This window comes from Lethenteron reissneri, unplaced genomic scaffold, assembly GCF_015708825.2.
Source record: "Lethenteron reissneri isolate LAM-NWPU_2019-01 unplaced genomic scaffold, ASM1570882v1 scaffold_1620, whole genome shotgun sequence".
In the NCBI taxonomy this organism is placed as follows: Eukaryota; Metazoa; Chordata; class Hyperoartia; order Petromyzontiformes; family Petromyzontidae; genus Lethenteron; species Lethenteron reissneri.
Genome location: NW_026891356.1, coordinates 65,609 through 86,365, shown reverse-complemented (window position 1 = coordinate 86,365; position 20,757 = coordinate 65,609). Strand labels below are relative to the sequence as shown.

General features: G+C 48.8%; 1 protein-coding gene across 1 annotated transcript; it reads left to right on the top strand.

The window, feature by feature from the left end:
• Positions 1-656: 656 nt before the first annotated feature.
• Positions 657-16,151, top strand: LOC133362792 (uncharacterized). Its single transcript, XM_061581738.1, has 9 exons — positions 657-983; positions 3,758-3,817; positions 4,815-4,906; positions 5,004-5,113; positions 5,436-5,554; positions 6,014-6,146; positions 6,746-6,839; positions 8,934-9,307; positions 16,055-16,151. Exons 2-9 carry the CDS (start codon positions 3,790-3,792, stop codon positions 16,149-16,151), a joined length of 1,047 nt encoding a protein of 348 aa, XP_061437722.1. The 5' UTR covers positions 657-983; positions 3,758-3,789.
• The last annotated feature ends 4,606 nt before the right edge of the window (positions 16,152-20,757 follow it).

The window sequence follows — 20,757 nt, the reverse complement described above, 5'->3', positions numbered from 1 at the left end:
CCAGTGCACCACCACTCCCCACACACACAGTGCGCTAACCACTGCACCACCACTCCCCCCACACACACAGTGCGCTAACCACTGCACCACCACTCACACACAGTGCGCTAACCACTGCACCACCACTCCCCACACACACACAGTGCGCTAACCACTGCACCACCACTCCCCACACACACACAGTGCGCTAACCACTGCACCACCACTCCCCACACACACACAGTGCGCTAACCACTGCACCACCACTCCCCACACACACACAGTGCGCTAACCACTGCACCACCACTCACCGTGGCTGCACGTGGCGAGGTGGAGGAAGAGGAGGTCACGTGTGGAGAGTTTCCACGTCGCCATTAACACCACGTGACCTCTGACCCGAAGTCACGTGCAGAGAAAATCGATACGCGCGTCTCATTGGTCCTCCTCCGTGGGGGCCACGCCCCCTCGAGAATTTTCCGCTCTTCCGATTGGTCCGCCGTGGGGGTGACGTCGCCACACAACAAAATCCCCCCCCCACCCCTCCATTGCCACGTAAGCCAATCGGCGAACTCCCCACTGGGTGATGACGTCATGCACGCGCATCCTGTAGCCAATGAGCGCGTCCGCGTAGGGACGGATGACGTCATGTGACTCGAGAGGGGGAGGGGCTACACAAGTCGAGGCCGAGACGCTGTAGCAGCTGCTGCTGTAGCTACAGCTGTTACTGCTGCTGCTGCTGTTGCTGCTGCTGCTGTTGCTGCTGCTGCTGTTGCTGCTGCTGCTGTTGCTGCTGCTGCTGTTGCTGCTGCTGCTGTTGCTGCTGCTGCTGTTGCTGCTGCTGCTGTTGCTGCTGCTGCTGTTGCTGCTGCTGCTGCTGCTGCTGCTGCTGCTGTTGCTGCTGCTGCTGCTACTACAGCTGCTGCTGCGTTGCCTGCCGACAGCAGCGACCTGTTGTGAGCATTGCGAGCCCCGCTGCCGTGAAGTTGCGGGGAAAGTATCTGAAGGTGAGTGGGTGGTCCTCCCCTACCTCCCTCCACCACCAGCACCACTCCTCTTTTAAAGGAATAATTGCATCTGCGACGATTGGAGTGGTGAGGGTGAGTGGTGAGGGTGAGTGGTGAGCGTGATTGGTGAGGGTGATTGGTGAGGGTGAGTGGTGAGGGTGAGTGGTGAGCGTGATTGGTGAGGGTGAGTGGTGAGGGTTAGTGGTGAGGGTTAGTGGTGAGAGAGTGGTGAGGGTGAGTGGTGAGGGTTAGTGGTGAGGGTTAGTGGTGAGAGAGTGGTTAGTGGTGAGAGTGAGTGGTGAGGGGTGAGTGGTGAGGGTGAGTGGTGAGGGTGAGTGGTGAGGGTGAGTGGTGAGCGTGAGTGGTGAGCGTGAGTGGTGAGGGTGAGTGGTGGGTGGTGAGGGTGAGTGGTGAGAGAGTGGTGAGGGTGAGTGGTGGGTGGTGAGGGTGAGTGGTGAGAGAGTGGTGAGGGGTGAGGGTGAGTGGTGAGGGTGAGTTGTGAGTGAGCTCCAAGATTAGTAAACAAAAAATCTCGACAAATAAAATAGAATAATAATAATAATGATGATGATCAACCCGTGCTTGTTAAAGTTCAACGCGTTCACTACGATATTTAATTATCTCTCGTTGAAATAATCCGCCAAATTGAGTCGTTAATTAGGTCAGCTGTTAATTAGTAGCGGGCCAATTAAGACGTCGTTAATTATGTCAGCTGTTAATTAGCCTGAGGGGTTGACCTGAGGCCAATTAATTAAGCAACGTGCTCATTCAATTACAAATCGCGTGTATCACGTGAGTTGACTCGGGTTTTATTTGATTTTTTAAAAATGCAATTGTGTTTAATTTAAGGACAGTGCATACATTAATTCTAGATTTAAAGCTTTCGTGACTGCAGGGATTCATCTTCTTGGTTCTTTCGGTAAAGTCATCACGTAGAAGGGAAGTAATACAATAAAACATAATAAAATCATATTTTATTATGTTTTATTTTTATTATTTTATTATTTCCCTTCTACGTGACTTTACTGAAAGAACCAAGAAGATGAACCTCTTAGTATCGTTGGAGATTGTCATTTATTTAGCTAAGAGTGAGTGGCAAGCTCGACTGGCCACGATGATTCATAGATGTTTGCCTTTTGCTCATTTAACTCTGAGTAACGTTACCTGTGATTGCTTTTTAAATCCTTTATATTAAGTTCACTTGCTTGCGCGCTTACGACCGTGCAAATCTTTCGGTCGTTTTTTAACCCACTTCCCGTGATCCAATCGAGCTGACATTTTGCACACAGACTCGTTGTGCGTGACAATTTATTTTCGTGAAATTTTTTTTCCAAAATTTTCAACTTTTTAGGAATTTTTTTTTTCATATTTAATTTAAAATACCAATGTGATAAAAATGAAACTCTTACTCAAGAAAAACAGAAATGAATAATAAAATAAAACCGATGCCACGCATATAAAGGATTTATAGTGAAAAACTTTGTTTTTACGGGTTAATTTTTTTCAAATTTTCTTGCCGTGGATTTCACACCTGATGATGATTGCTTGTGTTGCAGTCGAAACGCCGTGAGAATTTTAATCGGATCGCTAATGCCTCTGATGATGACAGTTGCTGTGAGAGTTGTATTTACCTAGCTACAATGCCACTGGTCAGTCTAGTGAATGGGTGGCACAGATGCTAATGCAACAGCAATGCCATTTCGAGGGTGTGGAGTTTATCCTGTTGTGTACGAAACTTGAGAACCCTAGCTACATACAATGTCTGCTGCCAGTTTTATAGGGCTGAACATTGAAAATGTCTAAGTGTACAATTATTGCGATTACCATGTCTCTATAGTCGTGGTTGAAGAGACATTGTAATGTTTTAAAACTATTTTATCTTTTCCTGTAATTTCTTGAAATTCTCTTTTGGTTGGTTAAGTAAAGACATGCCTTACAATGGCTGCCCATAAAAAAATAGTGTTAATGCATTTGTTTTCTGGCCATTTGTTTTAGTGGCCAGGTACTGGGCCGATTCTGCTGCGAGACAAGAGTGTGTGCTTCGCCGGGGAGAGATGTAAAAATGTAGGTGAAAAAATGAAATAAAAATTAATAAAAATAAAATAATAAAAATCACGACGTTTCGGAAGCAACACAAGCTTCCGTCTTCAGGTGAAACTGTCACAGCCAAATATCTGTATCACCTGAAGACGGAAGCTTGTGTTGCTTCCGAAACGTTGTGATTTTTCTCTTCTTCTTGGTTCTTTCGGTAAAGTCATCACGTAGAAGGGAAGTAATAAAATAATAAAAATAAAACATAAAATAATTCTCACGACGTTTCGGCCACAACGCAAGCAGCCGTCCTCAGGTGAAAACCAGGTCTGTCGGGGAGACAGCGTCTGAATGAAACAGCACACGAGCTTGGAGCATATATATATAAGCTGGGTTGGGAGGGGGGGGAAAAGGCGCTTCGACAAAATAATTTGCATATCAAGAGGAATTTAGCATATTTATGGGAAATGCAGGTATGTGATTAGTACTACTTGTGCCCGTGCATTATGCAGGATTAGCAGCATCCAAGGGAGGGGATATGGGAAATGCAGGAATGTGATTAGTACTACTTATGCCCGGGCATTATGCAGGATTAGCAGCATCAAAGGGAGGGGATATGGGAAATGCAGGTATGTGAATAGTACTAATTATGCCCGGGCATTATGCAGGATTTGTGATTTTTATTCTTTTATTTTAATTTCATTTTTTACCTACGTGACTTTACCGAGTATGAATCCTTGCAGTCGCGAAAGCTTCAAATCTCGAAGATATCAAAATGGACGAGCAGTGCATGCATCAGGACGGTGAGGAGCTGCAACAGCAGCAGCAGTCTCCAAACAATTGGAAGGCTCCTTCACACACCAGGCAGAATGCAGCTCAGTCTGTGCGACAGTATCCTCCTGCCTTGGCAGAGGCAGCAACCCAGACTTGTCAGTCTCCACAGGCTCAGCCAGTTAAGCACACCCCACAAGTGCCTAAGGTGTCTTCTGGCAGCAGTCAGCGAGCGAGTGGAGAGGCGGCTTCTGATCCAAGCTCCCAAGGTGATCACTTTGACTGCCCCTTGTTCACACACACGTGCTGTCTAGCTATTAAGACATATTTGAGGTGTTTGTAAATTATATAATTTCACTAATAGGGGTTTTCCCCTTTTTTATGGCAACAAAACTGACACCTTTTGCAAGGAATCATGCTTACATTAACCACAATACCTGCAGTCAAATGCAAACAATAAACACAACTCTGATAATGTATGCATTGTCTTTGAAACTGATTGGTCCACACCAGAGACAGCTTTCTTTAGAGTCTCGTCTCATATGGTTTTCGACCAGATGACGCCAAGTATTGTGGTTATTGTAAGCATGATTCCTTGCAAAAGGTGTCAGTTTTGTTGCCAGAAAAAAGGTGAAAACCCCTATGAGTATATTTTGGTACTGGCAAAGGAGGTCCCATGATGACGCCTTTTGGCGTCATCTGGTCGAACACCATATGAGACTAAGCTCTAAAGAAAGCTGTCTCTGGTGTGGACCAATCCGTTTCAAAGACAATGCATAAATTATCAGAGTTGTGTTTTTTGTTTGCATTTGACTGCAGGTATTGTGGTTAATGTAAGCATGATTCGTTACAAAAGGTGTCAGTTTTGTTGCCAGAAAAAAAAAAGGGGAAAAAACCCTATTGGTATATTTTGCTACTGGCAAAGGAGGTCCCATGATGACATCATTTCAATGTATTATTCTGAAAGAAATTGTCCCTGCGTGTACTCGCCTTACCTGTCCGCTTTTTGCCACTTAACCAAATCCTCAGGCTGCGTGAAAGTGGTGTACGACATGCTGATGACTGCAAGCAACTGCGGCAGCAATTGGCCATCCGACCAAGAAGACATATTTCGCCTCCTCGTAAGTTACCTGCTTTCGTTTAAATTCCTCGCAATAACATGTCACAATAAGCATTTGATGTTTTAAAGAATTTGCTCTGCGGTCTGTATGTATGTAGGTGCACGGGAGAGAACATTTTGAAATATTAAAGAAAATCAAGGAAAACCTGGAGCTGATCCGAACGCTGCCCACGGATGTCAATGTGTTGCGCAACCTGCAGCAACAACAGTACGTGAACACGAAATAGACAATCGCTGCTCGTACGAGAGAAGTTCCCGATTGCTGCTGTAATTAAATGGTAGCAACAGAAGGGAAGTAATAAAAAGATAAAAAGAAAAATAATAAAATAATTCTCACGACGTTTCGGCCACAACGCAAGCAGCCGTCCTCAGGTGAAAACCAGGTCTGTCGAGGCGACAGCGTCTGAATGAAACAGCACACGCGCTTGGAGCATGTATATACGCTGGGTTGGAAGGGGGGGGAAGGGCGCCTTGACAAAATAATTTGCACATCAAGAGGGTTAATTTTTTGGGTTTTTTCTCCCTCCCAGATACGTGACGGAATTGCGTGGAAGGCCGTTCAACCTCAGCCGACACGGCAGCGAGTGTTCACAGGAAGTCTTGGCCGGCAGCCAGGGACCCTCCAGTGCCGGCGAAGGTTCCTCATCAGGTGACGCAAGCTCTCCCTGCTCGGCACAGCACATTTCTCTGCACGGAACGTGGCGGCACGCGGTAGAATTGAAAGACGTGACACAATTTGCCACAAAGTGATACGCAGTCTTCTTGGTTCTTTCGGTAGTCGTCACGTAGAAGGGAAGTAATAAAATAATACAAATTAAACATTAAATAATTCTCACGACGTTTCGGCCACAACGCAAGCAGCCGTCCTCAGGTGAAGAACAGGTCTGTCAGACGCTGTCTTTCCGACAGCTCTGTTCTCCACCTGAAGACGGCTGCTTGCGTTGTGGCCGAAACGTCGTTAGAATTATTTTATGATGTTTTATTATTTTATTACTTCCCTTCTACGTGATGACTTTACCGAAAGAACCAAGAGGATGAATTCAATATTACTCGTATATGTCTTGAGGTGTAAATGGTTTTATTGCGAATGCTCATCCACTGGTTGCAGGCGTTGCACAGGATGTTGTGACGGGTGAAGCGAGTGGATCCAATGGTCCCCCACGGCCACCGGACGGAGACAACCCACGGGCCCGGCTTGGAACCCTGCCGGACAGCGGCAAGCCTGGCAACGCTCTTTACAAGTAAGTGCCCTTTAGGTGCATCATCGTCGCCACCTTTAAACATCGTCGTCATTTTTCGATTTAAAGCTTTCGTGACTGCAGGGATTCATCTTCTTGGTTCTTTCGGTAAAGTCACCACGTAGAAGAGAAGTAATAGAATAATAAATATAAAACATAATAAAATAATATAATATACATGATAAAATAATTCTCACGACGTTTCAGCCACAACGCAAGCAGCCGTAACGTCGTGAGAATTATTTTATTATGTTTTATTTTTATTATTTTATTACTTCCCTTCTACGTGACTTTACCGAAAGAACCAAGAAGATGAATCCCTGCAGTCACGAAAGCTTTAAATCGAAACGCAAAGTTCGTAATGCAGTTTGGGCTGATTTTTGCACTTGGATTTCCAATAAAAAATGTCATTATTTTCCATAGGGATATACAGTACAAGCAATGTAAGTGTTGCTTCACATGTTATTTCTAATCGCAATGTTGACGGAGTAAAAATGTGCAAGTTAATGTAATACAGCCGTACAAAGTACTTGTTCGTGCTTCTTGTATTTGGTATTAACATTTTGGAGCCTTGTGTGTTGTTGTTTTTTTCGTGTCTCAAGCTTCCTGAAACAAATCGACTGCTTGGAGTTTTTGGAGAATTTCACTTCACGTGGATTGTCGAGTGTCCAACAGCTGATGGACGTTACTCTACAGGCAAGTTCCTACGGACGCTTCCATGCAAACTACGCGTGTTTTTTAACGTTTACAGGATTGGGATTTATTTTTAAGTTGTGCAAGTTTTTCTGCAACATAAAAAATGCACAAAGAAGCTTGGAGAAGATGGAAGGTTGGAATTAAACTTGTAAAGAGTTAATACGTGTGTGGGTGAGTGGTGAGTGGTGAGGGTGAGTGGTGAGCGTGAGTGGTGAGGGAGAGGGGTGAGTGGTGAGGGAGAGGGGTGAGTGTGAGTGGTGAGGGTGAGTGGTGAGGGTGAGTGGTGAGTAGTGAGGATTGTCGTGCCACAAGAGGGGGCTCTGGGACCCTAGGCAGAGAAGCCCTTGGCGCCAGGCGCTAGGATCCCAGGCACCCCAGACAGTTAAACCCCTTGGCGCCACCAACGGGGGGGGGGGGGGGCTGTGTGCGCTCTGTGGGATATCTGGAGGCACACACAACCCCACCCCTCGTTGGGCACGAGGCATAAAAGGGCAGCTCCCTGGCCGATTGGGGCCAGTCGCAGGTCAAGACCCGCCAGCCAGCCAGCTTAGGACCCTGTACCCCCTCGTCCCGCTTGTCCTTGTAAGGGCCGGGGCGCTGTGAGGGCCAGTGGTGGGACTCTGGGACTCCCGGCTCTACGTCCTTGTGAGGGCGAGTTCCGAGGAAGCCAGAGTCCAGACCCGCACCTTGGCTGGGTCGGGTCAGGTAGCCTCCCCTAGGGTAGTTGTAGCCGGAGGACCCCAGAGCGTAGCCAGAGCAGTGTACCTAGGCTGTGTACCTAGGCTGTGTACCTAGGCTGTGTACCTAGGCTGTGTCGCTAGGCTGTGTATTTAGGCTGTGTACCTAGGCTGTGTCGCTAGGCTGTGTACCTAGGCTGTGTATCTAGGCTGTGTACCTAGGCTGTGTCGCTAGGCTGTGTACCTAGGCTGTGTACCTAGGCTGTGTACCTAGGCTGTGTACCTAGGCTGTGTACCTAGGCTGTGTATCTAGGCTGTGTACCTAGGCTGTAACAGAGTATCAGGACTGTTGGAGTGTTGTATTGTAATAAAGAAGTTACCTCTACAAGTGTCTCCGGAACCCATTACACGTGGATACCGAAACATGCAAATAAGAAACATTGACAACTGCAAAAAAGTAGATGGGCTTGGGCAAGGGCACATCACTGGACTGCATTGTGGCTGGGAAACAAGACCGGTGTTGGAGTGGCATCCAAAGTAGAGCACACATCACCAAGAGGATGACCACCACAGAGATTCGAGTTGTGAGAAGATTAGTTCGTGTGTCGTTGATAGATGGATCGTGGTCACATAGCTCGAGTGAGGAGACTGAGGAGTCCTGATCCAGTAGTGGGTACAAAAAAAACACATTCCTCCTGCGGAGGGAGTGGGTAGGAACGTTGGGTTGCTCGGTCAATGGCCAACTGTGAGGGCGGGCACAAGCCGTCGTGAGTAGGTTAAACGTTGAGTTTTATAAGGGCACCACGGGGTGACCAGCCCCTCCCCACCCAGCCCCACCCCACCCTCCCCACCCAGCCCCTCCCCACCCTCCCCTCCCCACCCAGCCCCTCCCCACCCTCCCCTCCCCACCCAGCCCCACCCCTCCCATTTTTGGATGCACGACGGACAGACACAATCATCCCCTGTGGGCTGGTGGAACCAGGTGGTTCCTACCAGTACTACCGACTGATTTTGTACATTACTCTGAGGAATACACGTCGTCAGAAATTTGAAGAATGTTGTATCGTACACTATGGGAACCTCATTTGCCAGTAAAAATATCATAATTGTTTTTTTACCCTTCTATCTGGCAACAAAATTGACACCTTTTTACAAGGAGTCATGTTTGTATAGACCACAATACTTGTCTCGGGTGTGGACCAATCAACTTCAGGGACAGTGCACATTATCAGAGTTATGTCTTTTGTTTGTATTATGACTGCAAGGTATTGCGGTCTATGCAAACATGACTCCTTGTAAAAAGGTGTCAGTTTTGTTGCCAGATAGAAGGGTAAAAAAACAATTATCAATGTTGTATCGCTGAACACAAGTTGGTGTGTGTGTGTGTGCATATTTTTTGTATTTCGCTGGATTTTAGGACTTGGATGAACTGGGAGTCCCAGAAGCCAAAAAGCGACTGCTATTGAGTGGAATCGAAGAGCATGGCGTGTCCACCACGATCTCCAGCGAGACGACGCTGCAGCGCTCGTCCAGTGAAGAGACAGTCCACCTCAGCTCCGAAGACGACGACGATGACGGCATCGACACCAAGGACGGCATCCGTGCCAAAGTGTTCCCAGCGCTGCGGCCCTCTGGCAGGAATCTGTCCTCTGTCGGCAATCGGTATCGCAAAAGCAGCATTGCCAAATACAATTTGCGAGCGCACGCTCGCCAAGCCGTTGCCCTTCCTCGTGCTGGCAGCTGGGGAGGCAGTAGCAGCCTGGAGGTGCCCAGGAGTAAGATGCCAAAATTGTCTTCATGCTCTGACATCGAAGAAGAAGAAGAGGGGCTGGAGTGAGGAGAGGAGGGGGGGTAGCGATAGATGGATGATGGTGGGAGGTTGTGTGGGCCGTGGGATGCACTTTGTATGAAAAGCCCTTGGGGTAAATAAGCTGGTGTCTTTTGATTTAAAGCTTTCGTGACTGCAGGGATTCATCTTCTTGGTTCTTTCAGTAAAGTCACGGTCGACAGACCTGTTCTCCACCTGAGGACGGCTGCTTGCGTTGTGGCCGAAACGTCGTGAGAATTATTTTATGATGTTTTATTTGTATTATTTTATTATTTCCCTTCTACGTGACTTTACCGAAAGAACGACGTTTCGGCCAGAACACAAGCAGCCGTCCTCAGGTGAAGAACAGGTCTGTCGAGAAGACAGAGTCTGTTTTTATTTATTATTATTTTATTTCCATTCTACGTGACTTTACCGAAAGAACCAAGAAGATGAATCCCTGCAGTCACGAAAGCTTTAAATCGAAATTCCTTTGAGCTTGCTTGCATAGTTTTTTTTTTTACAGAATGCAGTCAATAAAATATAAAGCAGCATCTTGGCTTTACTACCCAAGGCAGGAACTTGTCTCTTCCAAGAAAGAAGTGACTGACTTGTCAGTTTTGTTCCTTCTTAATTTTGGAGCTTTCGTGACTGCAGGAATTATTCTTTGTTTTTTTCGGTAAAGTCACGCCTAAAGATAAAACGTGCCGTTTAAGTCATCTGGAGTTGAAATATACAACACGTTTTGTTTCCATGCAGAGGAGATAGCCATGTTCAGAGCAATGTGCTTTTTTGTTGTGTTGCATTTGCTCGACTGTTCAAAGATCGTTTCAAATCTGCATCTTTTGGAAGGATGAACACGAAGTGGGAAGGTTTTTGCAAAATCAGATGTTCTCATACTCCAGAAGATTGTTGTACGGGGCCTGTCTGCTCTAACCTACTTGATAACAACCCCAAAAATGCCTAAATAAAGTTGATTTGTGACATGTTCCATTCTGCAAAGTTTTATAGACTTTGCTGCTGGTAGCAGATGTAGAGAGAACAACACCTGTCTACACTTCGTGTTCATGGAACTGTCTTAAGCGTATATATGCAGTGGGTTTTTTTAAATCCTTTATATTAAGTTCACTTGCTTGCTTGCTTAGGACCGTGCAAATGTTTTGGTCGTTTTTTAACCCACTTCCCGTCATCCAATCGAGCTGACATTTTGCACACAGACTCGTTGTGCGAGACAATTTATTTTCGTGAAAACATTTTGTTCCAAAATTTTACACTGTTTAGGAATTTTTTAAAATATTTAATTACCAATTGCTTAATGCTGCCAGACAATCATCTTACCCATAGGTGGCAGCCATCTCAAGCCAGAGGACGAGCGGACTCTAGCCGCCATGCATATAAAGGATTTATAGTGAAAAACTTTGTTTTTACGAGTTAATTTTTGTTACAGGTAGGAACAACAGTTCCCCACTGCCCACCAGGGATTATTTGTCTGTCGTGCATAGCCCCTCCCACCGTGTAGCACGCTCCCGGATTGGTTGAAGTGCGTCACGTGACCGCGAGCTTTCTGCCCCACCAAGTTCCTAGCTGGCCACTGTGAAGGAACGTGATTGTGCTGTGGATTCAGAAACCCGAGTTTGAGGGTGACGTCCGAACTGCTGATTGTTTGGGCGCTGACCACTGGTGAAGTACCCGTCTGGTCACTGCCTGCATCTTGGAGTGGATTGAAAAAGGGCTGTTGATATTCTTGAGCTTTGATTAAAAGCCAAAAACCTTTAAAGTACAATTTCAGAAATTGTTTTTCTGGATAAACCACTCGGAAAAAATATATCCAATGTTTGAGTTTGCATACGGAGCCCAAAACCACCTGTACGTTTTGCAATGTGCTTTATATTTTGTAGCAATCACTGCCTTTCATGTAAACTGGTACCAGGTGCATACAGCGCATGAGAACGTTCAATTCGAATGTGCAATTCCCTGGAATAGCTACAGTATTGATTTGTTTAAACAAGTTTTGACAATAAAAAAAACTCTCTTTGAACCGTTAACACGATCTTTTCTGACGGTGTTTTTTAATCCAATGTGGCGCGATAGAAATATTTTATTTGCCTTCGTACACGGGTCGATATTGACGGAGCACAGGCGAGTATCACTTTGACGCTGTGGTGGATTGAGCGCAGATATTTGCGTCAGGGGTAGCTGAGCGAATCGCCGTGTGGTAATGATGCCTCCAGGTGTGTCAACCGGGATGTTCTGTTCTGGATCGCAAACAACAAAGTACCTAACACTCACACACACACAGACTCCTACACACAACGACCTACACACACACACACCTACACACTCACACAGCTACACACACCTAACACTCACACAGCACCTAACACACACACCTAACACTCACACACACCTAACACACACACACAGACTCCTACACACACCTAACACTCACTCACACACACCTAACAATCACACACACCTAACACTCACACACACCTAACACTCACACACAGACTCCTACACACACCTAACACACACACCTAAGACTCACACACACAGACTCCTACACACACCTAACACTCACACACACCCTAACACTCACACACAGCCTAACACTCAACACACACCTAACACTCCACACACCCTACACACTCACACACAACCTAACACTCACACACACCTAACACTCACACACACCTAACACTCACACACACACACACACCTAACACTCACACACACCTACACTCACACACACCTAACACTCACACACACCTACACTCACACACACCTAACAACACACCTAACACTCACACCCCTAACACTCACACACCCTAACACTCACACACACCTAACACTCACACCTACACTCACACCTAACACTCACACACACCTAACACTCACACACACCTAACACACACACACCTAACACTCACACCTAACACTCACTCACACCTAACACTCACACACACCTAACACTCACACACACCTAACACTCACACACACCTAACACTCACACACACCTAACACTCACACACACCTAACACTCACACCCACCTAACACACACACACCACTAACACTCACACACACCTAACACTCACACACCCTAACACTCACACACCTAACACTCACACACACCTAACACTCACACACACACTAACACACACACCTAACACTCACACACACCTAACACTCACACACACCTAACACTCACACACACCTAACACTCACACACACACCTACACACACACACCTAACACTCACACACACCTAACACTCACACACACCTAACACACACACACACCTAACACTCACACACAACCTAACCTCAACTCACACCTAACACTCACACACTAACACTCACCCCCACTAACACCACACACACCTAACACTCACACACCCTAACACCACCACACCTAACACCACACACACCTACACACACACTCACACACCTAACACTCACACACACACCTACCCTCACACACACCTAACACTCACAACACCTACACTCACACACCCTAACACTCACACACACACTCAACACAACACCTAACACTCCACACACCTAACATAACACACACCTAACACTCACACACAACTAACACTCACACACACCTAACACACACCACACTCACACACACCTAACACCACACACACCTAACACTCACACACACCTACACTCACACACACCCTAACACACACACTAACCCACACACACCTAACACTCCACAGCACACCAGACTCCTACACACACCTAACACTCACACACACCTAACACTCACACACACCACAGCTCCAACACACACATAACACTCACACAACACCTAACACGCACACCACACACCTAACACTCACACACCCCTAACACTCACACACCTAACACTCACACACCCTACACTACACCTACACACACACACCTAACACTCCTACACACACCTAACACTCACACACACCTAACACTCACACACACCTAACACACACACACACCTAACACTCACACACACCTAACACTCACTCACACCTAACACTCACACACCTAACACTCACACACACCTAACACTCACACACACCTAACACTCACACACACACCTAACACACACACACACCTAACACACACACTCACACACACCTAACACTCACACACACCCCTAACACTCACACACCTAACACTCACACACACCTAACACTCACACACACCTAACACTCACACACACCTAACACTCACACACACCTAACACTCACACACACCTAACACACACCTAACACTCACACACACCTAACACTCACACACACCTAACACTCACACACACCTAACACACACACCTAACACTCACACACACCTAACACTCACACACACCTAACACTCACACACACCTAACACTCACACACACCTAACACTCACACACACCTAACACTCACACAGGTGACTGATGGATGAGGGTGAGCGGCGCTTTGTAAACTCGCCTTCATCGTCTCCCTCGCCGACTCGCCGAGTGTTTGTGTTGTTGTTGTTGGAAACGTCCCGACGTCAGATTGAAGCTTGGACGGGCGAGCCAGGGGAAGTTCCAGCAGCGGAAGAAACTCGTCACGTTGCAGACACCGTGTGACGCGTACCACGTGACAGAGACGCCAACTCCCACGTGCCCTTGAATGCCCCTTCTCGGTTCAAGCGGCGCTCGTTCTGCACGCACAAAAGTGTGATTTTGATGATGAACGAACGAAGGAGCAACGAATAAACAAAACCCGGACGACGCCGTGGCAAATCGGAGTTCTTTCTGCTGCCAATTCTCGTCGGCATCTCTCGCGCAACGCGGACCGCACTGCTCGCGTTCCTCGTCCGTGCCGGCCACACGGTTGATATCGGCAATAACGACGGAGCGAGACACGGAGCGAGATAAAATAGCCGCCTCCTATAATTTACGCTTCAAATAAAAAACAAGTAGAACCCGTAAAAACAAAGTTTTTCACTATAAATCCTTTATATGCGTGGCGGCTAGAGTCCTCTCGTCCTCTGGCTTGAGATGGCTGCCACCTATGGGTCAGATGATTGCATTGCACCATTAAGCAATTGGTAATTAAATGTATTTTTGTCCTAAAAAGTGTGTGTCAGTGTGTGTGTCAGGCTGTGTGTCAGTGTGTGTGTCAGTGTGGCGAGGAGTGGTGGTGCAGCGGTTAGCGCGCTGCACTACGAACCTGGATCCCCGAGTTATATTCCCGCTCACGGCCAAAACCAGCGACGATTACCTGAACCGGCACTGCGCCTCCCCCGGGTCGACTCAGCCTCAAATGAGTACCTGGTGCGGTGTGTAAACATCGCCACTGGGGAGATAAAGGCGGCCGGGCGTGGTGCTGGCCTCCCACCCCCTCCTCCACCGTTCCGGCCTTATAGGTGCTCGCTAACAGCACTTGCCCCAACAGCCTGTGCAGGCTACACGGGTGATCTTTGTCTTTGTGTCTTTGGCGCGCGCCCTCGTTGCCTGCGTCCCCAGAGACACTGCCCCCTCCTCCACGATCGGCGTCGTATTGCGCCTTTTGGCGTCATCTGGTCCAACCCATGTGAGACTAGGCTCTAAGGAAAGCTGTCTCGGGTGTGGACCAATCAACTTCAAGGACCATGTGAGACTAGGCTCTAAGGAAAGCTGTCTCGGGTGTGGACCAATCAACTTCAAGGACAGTGCACATTATCAGAGTTGTGTTTTTTGTTTGTATTACGACTGCAGTTATTGTGGTTTATGCAAACATGACTCCTCGTAAAAAGGTGTCAGTTTTGTTGCCAGAAGGGTAAAAAAACAATTATCATATTTTTACTGGCAAATGAGGTTCCCATAGAATAAAATAATTGTTTCCCTTCTACGTGAGTTTACCGAAAGAACCAAGAATATGAATCCCTGCAGTCACGAAAGCTTTAAATCGAAATGTAGCTTGACGTAATGTGTTCCTGTCTATTGCGTTTAATAAACACAACGCACACACGCGTAGGAGACACCCGTGTCACTGTCATGCTATTGAAGGGACGTTTAATCTCTTAAACGTGAACACGAAAATCACCGACAGCAATAAACAATAAACAACCAATAACACTGGTCAACAAAATATAGATAAACGCATTGGCGATAGGGCAACACTCGGGCGGATAACGCATTGATGACACTGGTCAACACAAAAAAAAAATTCTGGCCTGGACTTTTGCAGCTGTTTTAGACATCTCATTTTGATGCTATCGGCATTCCCCATTTTCATTGATTTTACCCGAAATTAACTCTGTCACTTATGATTGCAAGTCGTTGCGAGTCAGTGACTGCTTTAGTGTTACAATACGGTGCTGTATGTTTAGGATAGTGCGTTCATGACCAGTGTTATAATCAACGGGCCGCTGACGACGTCCCCTCCTCTCTACAGTTCGGGAACCCGCCGTGGGAACGGGGAACTTGCGGCTCTCACGGCCACCAACCCCCCGTCGTCGTCGCGAGGCAGTCGCCAAACGAGACTCATGCTGAGGGGGGGCCCCCGGGGGGCCGAGCCCCCCCTCTGGCCGTCCCCGCTCTCCCGCGCTCTCCGCTCCCGAAGGGACTCGCCAGCCCCACGTCGCCCACGCCCCTCGTGACCCGCCGCAGCCGCTCCGTGACCCGGCTCCACCACCCCGAGCCCTCCCTCCCCCCCCCGTCCCGTCTCCCCCCCCCCTCCCCCCCGCGCTCCCCCGAACCTCCCACTGCAACCCCCCCCTGTGTGCGCGCAGCCCCTCTCCTCCTAGGTTCCTGGCGTTCTCCCTCGGCGTGTGCGTCTGGCGTCGAAACGCCCGCCTCTCCCACCGCTCTCGCGAGTCCCACGAGTGACGCCCCGTGTCCACCGCTCTCGCTCTCCCGGCGCACTCCGCCCCTCTCCCCCTCGCCGCCCCCCCCCCCCCAGCTCGCGCTCCGGGGCGCTCTCCGCCGCCGCTCTGCGGGGGGGCTCCCGCGGACGGCCTGGAGCGGCCCCCGAGGCCCGCGGACGGCCGTGCGAGCCGGTCCTCCGCCCTCCTGCCGCCTCCGCTGACGCCGCCGCGGCCGCCGCCGCCACCGCCGCCGGCTCGCTCCATGGCAGATCGCTGCGGCTTCTTGTCGTCGTTGCTGTTGCTGTTGAGGGTTGTGATGCAGCGAGAACAGCTCCCTGTATCATCACAACCACCACCAACCACCACCACCACCATCACCACCACCACCATCACCAACATCACCACCACCACCAACCATCACCATCATCACCACCATCATCACCATCACCACCATCACCAACCATCTCCACCATCACCACCATCACCACCATCACCACCACCATCACAACCATCACCAACCATCACCACCATCACCAACCATCACAACCATCACCACCACCATCACAACCATCACCAACCATCACCACCATCCCCAACCATCACCACCATCACCACCACCACCACCACCAACCATCACCACCACCATCACCACCATCACCACCACCACCACCAACCATCACCAACCATCACCACCATCACCACCACCATCACAACCATCACCACCATCACCACCATCACCAACCATCACCACCATCACCACCACCATCACCACTACCACCACCAACCATCACCACCATCACCACCATCACCACCACCAACCATCACCAACCATCACCAACCATCACCACCATCACCACCACCATCACCACTACCATCACAACCATCACCAACCATCACCACCATCACCACCACCATCACCACCACCATCACAACCATCACTACCACCATCACCACCACCAACCATCACCACCATCACCACCACCATCACCACCATCACTACCATCACCAACCATCACCTACACGGGGGACCTTTGTCTGTGTATAGCTACTAACAGCACTTGCCCCTACAGCCTGCTAGAGGCTACACGGGGCACCTTTGTCTGTGTATAGGTGCTACTAACAGCACTTGCCCCTACATCCTGCTAGAGGCTACACGGGGCACCTTTGTCTATGTACTTGATTTGACTCACGGGGGGGGGGGGGGGGGGTAGCAGCCCACCCCCAGCCGGCCAAGGTGCGACCTCGGCCGGCTGAGCAATCTAGCCGAGACCGGTGGCACTCCCCGGGACTAGGCCTTACCGCAGGGCTCACCGGCGCAACGCTGCGTCGACGTCTTGGGGAGGGGGTCTTGAGTGATTTTCTCCGTCGTTGTGAGCTCACACACTCAACAATGTCCTCGTGTGGAGTGCAGCAGCAGCAGGAGGAGGAGGTCCGACGTCGCGTGCCGACACCTCGGGCAGGAGGCTGCAGGCAGCTGCGATCTCGTGAGATTGGCAGGGCGCGTTTATAATACGTAGTGCGGATAGGCGACCACGTGACGCGAGTGCGACTCGGATTCCGTAGAACTGATAAGACTGCGCGCTGCGCCGTAGACTCAACACTGCGGCTCAGCCGACGTTTCAGGTCCCCTGGGGGACGTGCGAGTCACGTGGTGGGGTCTGTGACGTCACGGGGCACACGGCTGACTGGTCCACTCCTGCCAAGCTCGATAATATTTTTTAAATATTTTTTTATTTCTCGTCACATCTCTAACGTCTTCACAGGGGCTTCAAAACAGCAACATCGAGAGCGACAAGAGGTCAGGGCACTTCCAGGCTGGTTCACCAATGTGAAGATGTCACAGACACTAACGCTGGGAAGTAACATTTAAAATTTGATTTTAAAAAAATATTGCGCTTGGAGAATGCGGGAATCGATCCCACGTACTTGAAGAATAGGTCAGTAGGTGAATCGCTTGCTTTACCAACTGAGCTACTCTCCAAGGACGTGAGCGACGTCTCCTGGAGTTCTAATATCTTTCTTCTTTTCTTTCTTCTTTTTTTTCTTCTTTCTTCTTTTTTCTTCTTTCTTTTTATAAAAGTCTCCGTGCGCTCGCGCTTGCAGGGGATTTGGCTCTCGGACGGTGGGGTTTAAGACCGAAATAATTTGCCAGGCGGCACGCCCTAAGCCCCGTGGTGGGAACAGGCTATTCAGTTTTCCCGTCCGTAAACTTTAAAGTAGTTTAATTAACACATTTGTGCCGTTTCTATTATTCATTATTTACTTATTGCACGACATCGACCGTACCAAGTGACGGCAATTGCGTGGGGGGGGGGGCGGACCCTGCCAAGTCATGCGCGTTCGCTCCAGCTCACGGGAGACATTTTATTTCACGCGTTTTAGAGTCAACACGTACACACATCACGCTCACACATGACGCTGCGGATATTTATTCACAGTGTCATGTCCTCTTCGCCCCCCTCCCAACACGATGCGTCCACTTTATATTACAGACTCCGTAGATAATAATATTTTACTGCTTACATTACATTATTCTTGCACGGCCGGGGGATGCTTGGGGGGGGGGGTAGCGGCCCAGCCCCTCGCCTGGCAACGTGCCAACTCCGCCGCCTCGCCAATCTAGGCTAAGCATGGCACAAGGCCTCAACACGCCTATGGTAAGTACAGAGTTCCTTGCTTCTTACGCTAACAACTCAAGCCCATTGTTAACTATTGTTAAACACATTAGTTTACAAACATTACAATAATAATGTTTGTGTGCTGATAAAAACTCAGCTTCATTGTTTACCAATATGAAACAAGTTCAAAGATGTTACAATAATTATGTTTGCGTGAAGATAACAACTCGGGTTCATTGTTTACCATCATGAAACGAGTTGACATGTTACAATAATTATGTTTGTGTGCACAAAACTCTTTTTGGATTTTTGGGTTGCTCAATTTCCCCTTTTTTGCTGCGCTTTTGCTGTGTGTGCGAGTACATATGTGTGTGTTTACGTCAATGTGTATTTTAGTCCACGTATCGATGTGTGCGAGTCGGTGTGTGTGTGTGTGAGTCGCTGTGTGTGTGTACGTCCATATATGTGTGTGTAACTCCATGTGTGTATATCTCAAGTGGATGTCTGTGTGACAGTCGACATGTGTATGTGTGTGTACGGCAATGTGTGTATCACTCTATGTATGTGTCGCTGTATGTGTGTACGTCGATATGTGTGTGTAACTCCATGTGTGCGTATCTCAAGTACATGTCTATGTATGTGTGAGTCCATATGTGTGTGTCTGTAAGTCGATGTGTTTGTGTGTGTCAGTCCATATGTGTGTGTGTGTCTCAGTCCATGTGCGTGTGTGTTAGTCGCTGTGTGTGCATGCCTCCATGTTAGTCAGTGTAACTTCATTCATTTGCGTGTCTGTAGGTCCATGTGTGCATCTTAGTCCATGCGTGTGCTTTATTGACCTGCTCAAGGCCTATGATACCATCAGTAGGCCTGGCCTCTGGGTTGCTCTTCGTGCTTTCCGAGTCCCGAACCCACTCATCACCATCCTTAAGGACCTTCATGATGGTGTGCCTGTACCGCAAAAAATCCCATCTGCTACAGATACAATGGGAGGCTGATCGATGCCCGGGTGCGGTCAAGGGATGGATCCCTGTTGCTCAACCACGTTATGTATGCCGATGATCTGCTAATGGCTGCTCACTCCGAAGAGGAGTTCGAGGTGCTGCTGCTGAACCTGGAGCTTGCCACCAACAGGTGGGGCCTTACCATTAGCCCAACCAAAGCTAAGCACCTGCCTGGCTATTTTGTACCATCGGACACTCCACCCCCACAACTCCCAATTGGTGATGGGCCAGTTGTGGAGACAGTGGAGAGTTTCCCTGGGCAGTGTGCTAATGACCAGCTCCGGTTTAATAGCAGAGGTCTCACTACGAATCAGTCGAGCTGCAGTATCTTTAGATTGGCTGCATAATGCTGTGTGGAAGCTACCTGGTCTATCACTCCGTACGAAGCTTCAGGTGTTCTCGGCCACGGTCATTCCCTCCCTTCTCTACGCTTGCGAAACTTGGACCCCCCTAATGTAACATCTTCGCTGGTTAGAAACATTTAGGCTGGCCTGCCTGCGATCCATCCTGGCTTTAACCAGGCTGCATTGTGTGAGGAGCTCACAAATCCTTGAAAGATGTGGACAAAGTCCCATCGGTGACCTCCGGCAGGCAAGGCTGCGTTGCCTGAGTCATGTAGCTCGCATGGCCAGCCACTGCATGCCTAAACAGCTTTTGTTCCGCTGGATCCAGGGGGCTGGAGAAAAGATGGAGTTATTGGGTACAGGAGGAATTGGAGCTGAGTCCACTAGCAGATGACTGCTATCAGCCGTGTCAAGATGGGCCTCTGGAGAAGGCTCCTGAAGGACGCTACTGGGCAGTTGAAGGCAGTCACCCTCCAACAACAACCGAGGGCGGAGGAGCGATGCTCACAACAAGGAGCGGAGCGCCGCGTGGCTAAAGCACAGAAAGTTGCCACAGTAGGAGCCATAGGTGGTGCATCAACCAGTCGTCTCAGTCAGTCGACCTGTGCCATCTGGATTTGCCCCATCACCTCCGGCCAGCGAGCGTTCGACACTTCACGTGGCCT

Bases quoted from the DNA above. Each gene is read 5' to 3' on its own strand.
- LOC133362792 (XM_061581738.1), top strand. From the start codon at position 3,790: ATGGACGAGCAGTGCATGCATCAGGACG. The intron at 5,114-5,435 runs GTACGTGAACAC...TCTCCCTCCCAG, and splicing joins CGCAACCTGCAGCAACAACA to ATACGTGACGGAATTGCGTG. The intron at 9,308-16,054 runs GTCTTCATGCTC...GTGTGCGCGCAG, and splicing joins AGGAGTAAGATGCCAAAATT to CCCCTCTCCTCCTAGGTTCC.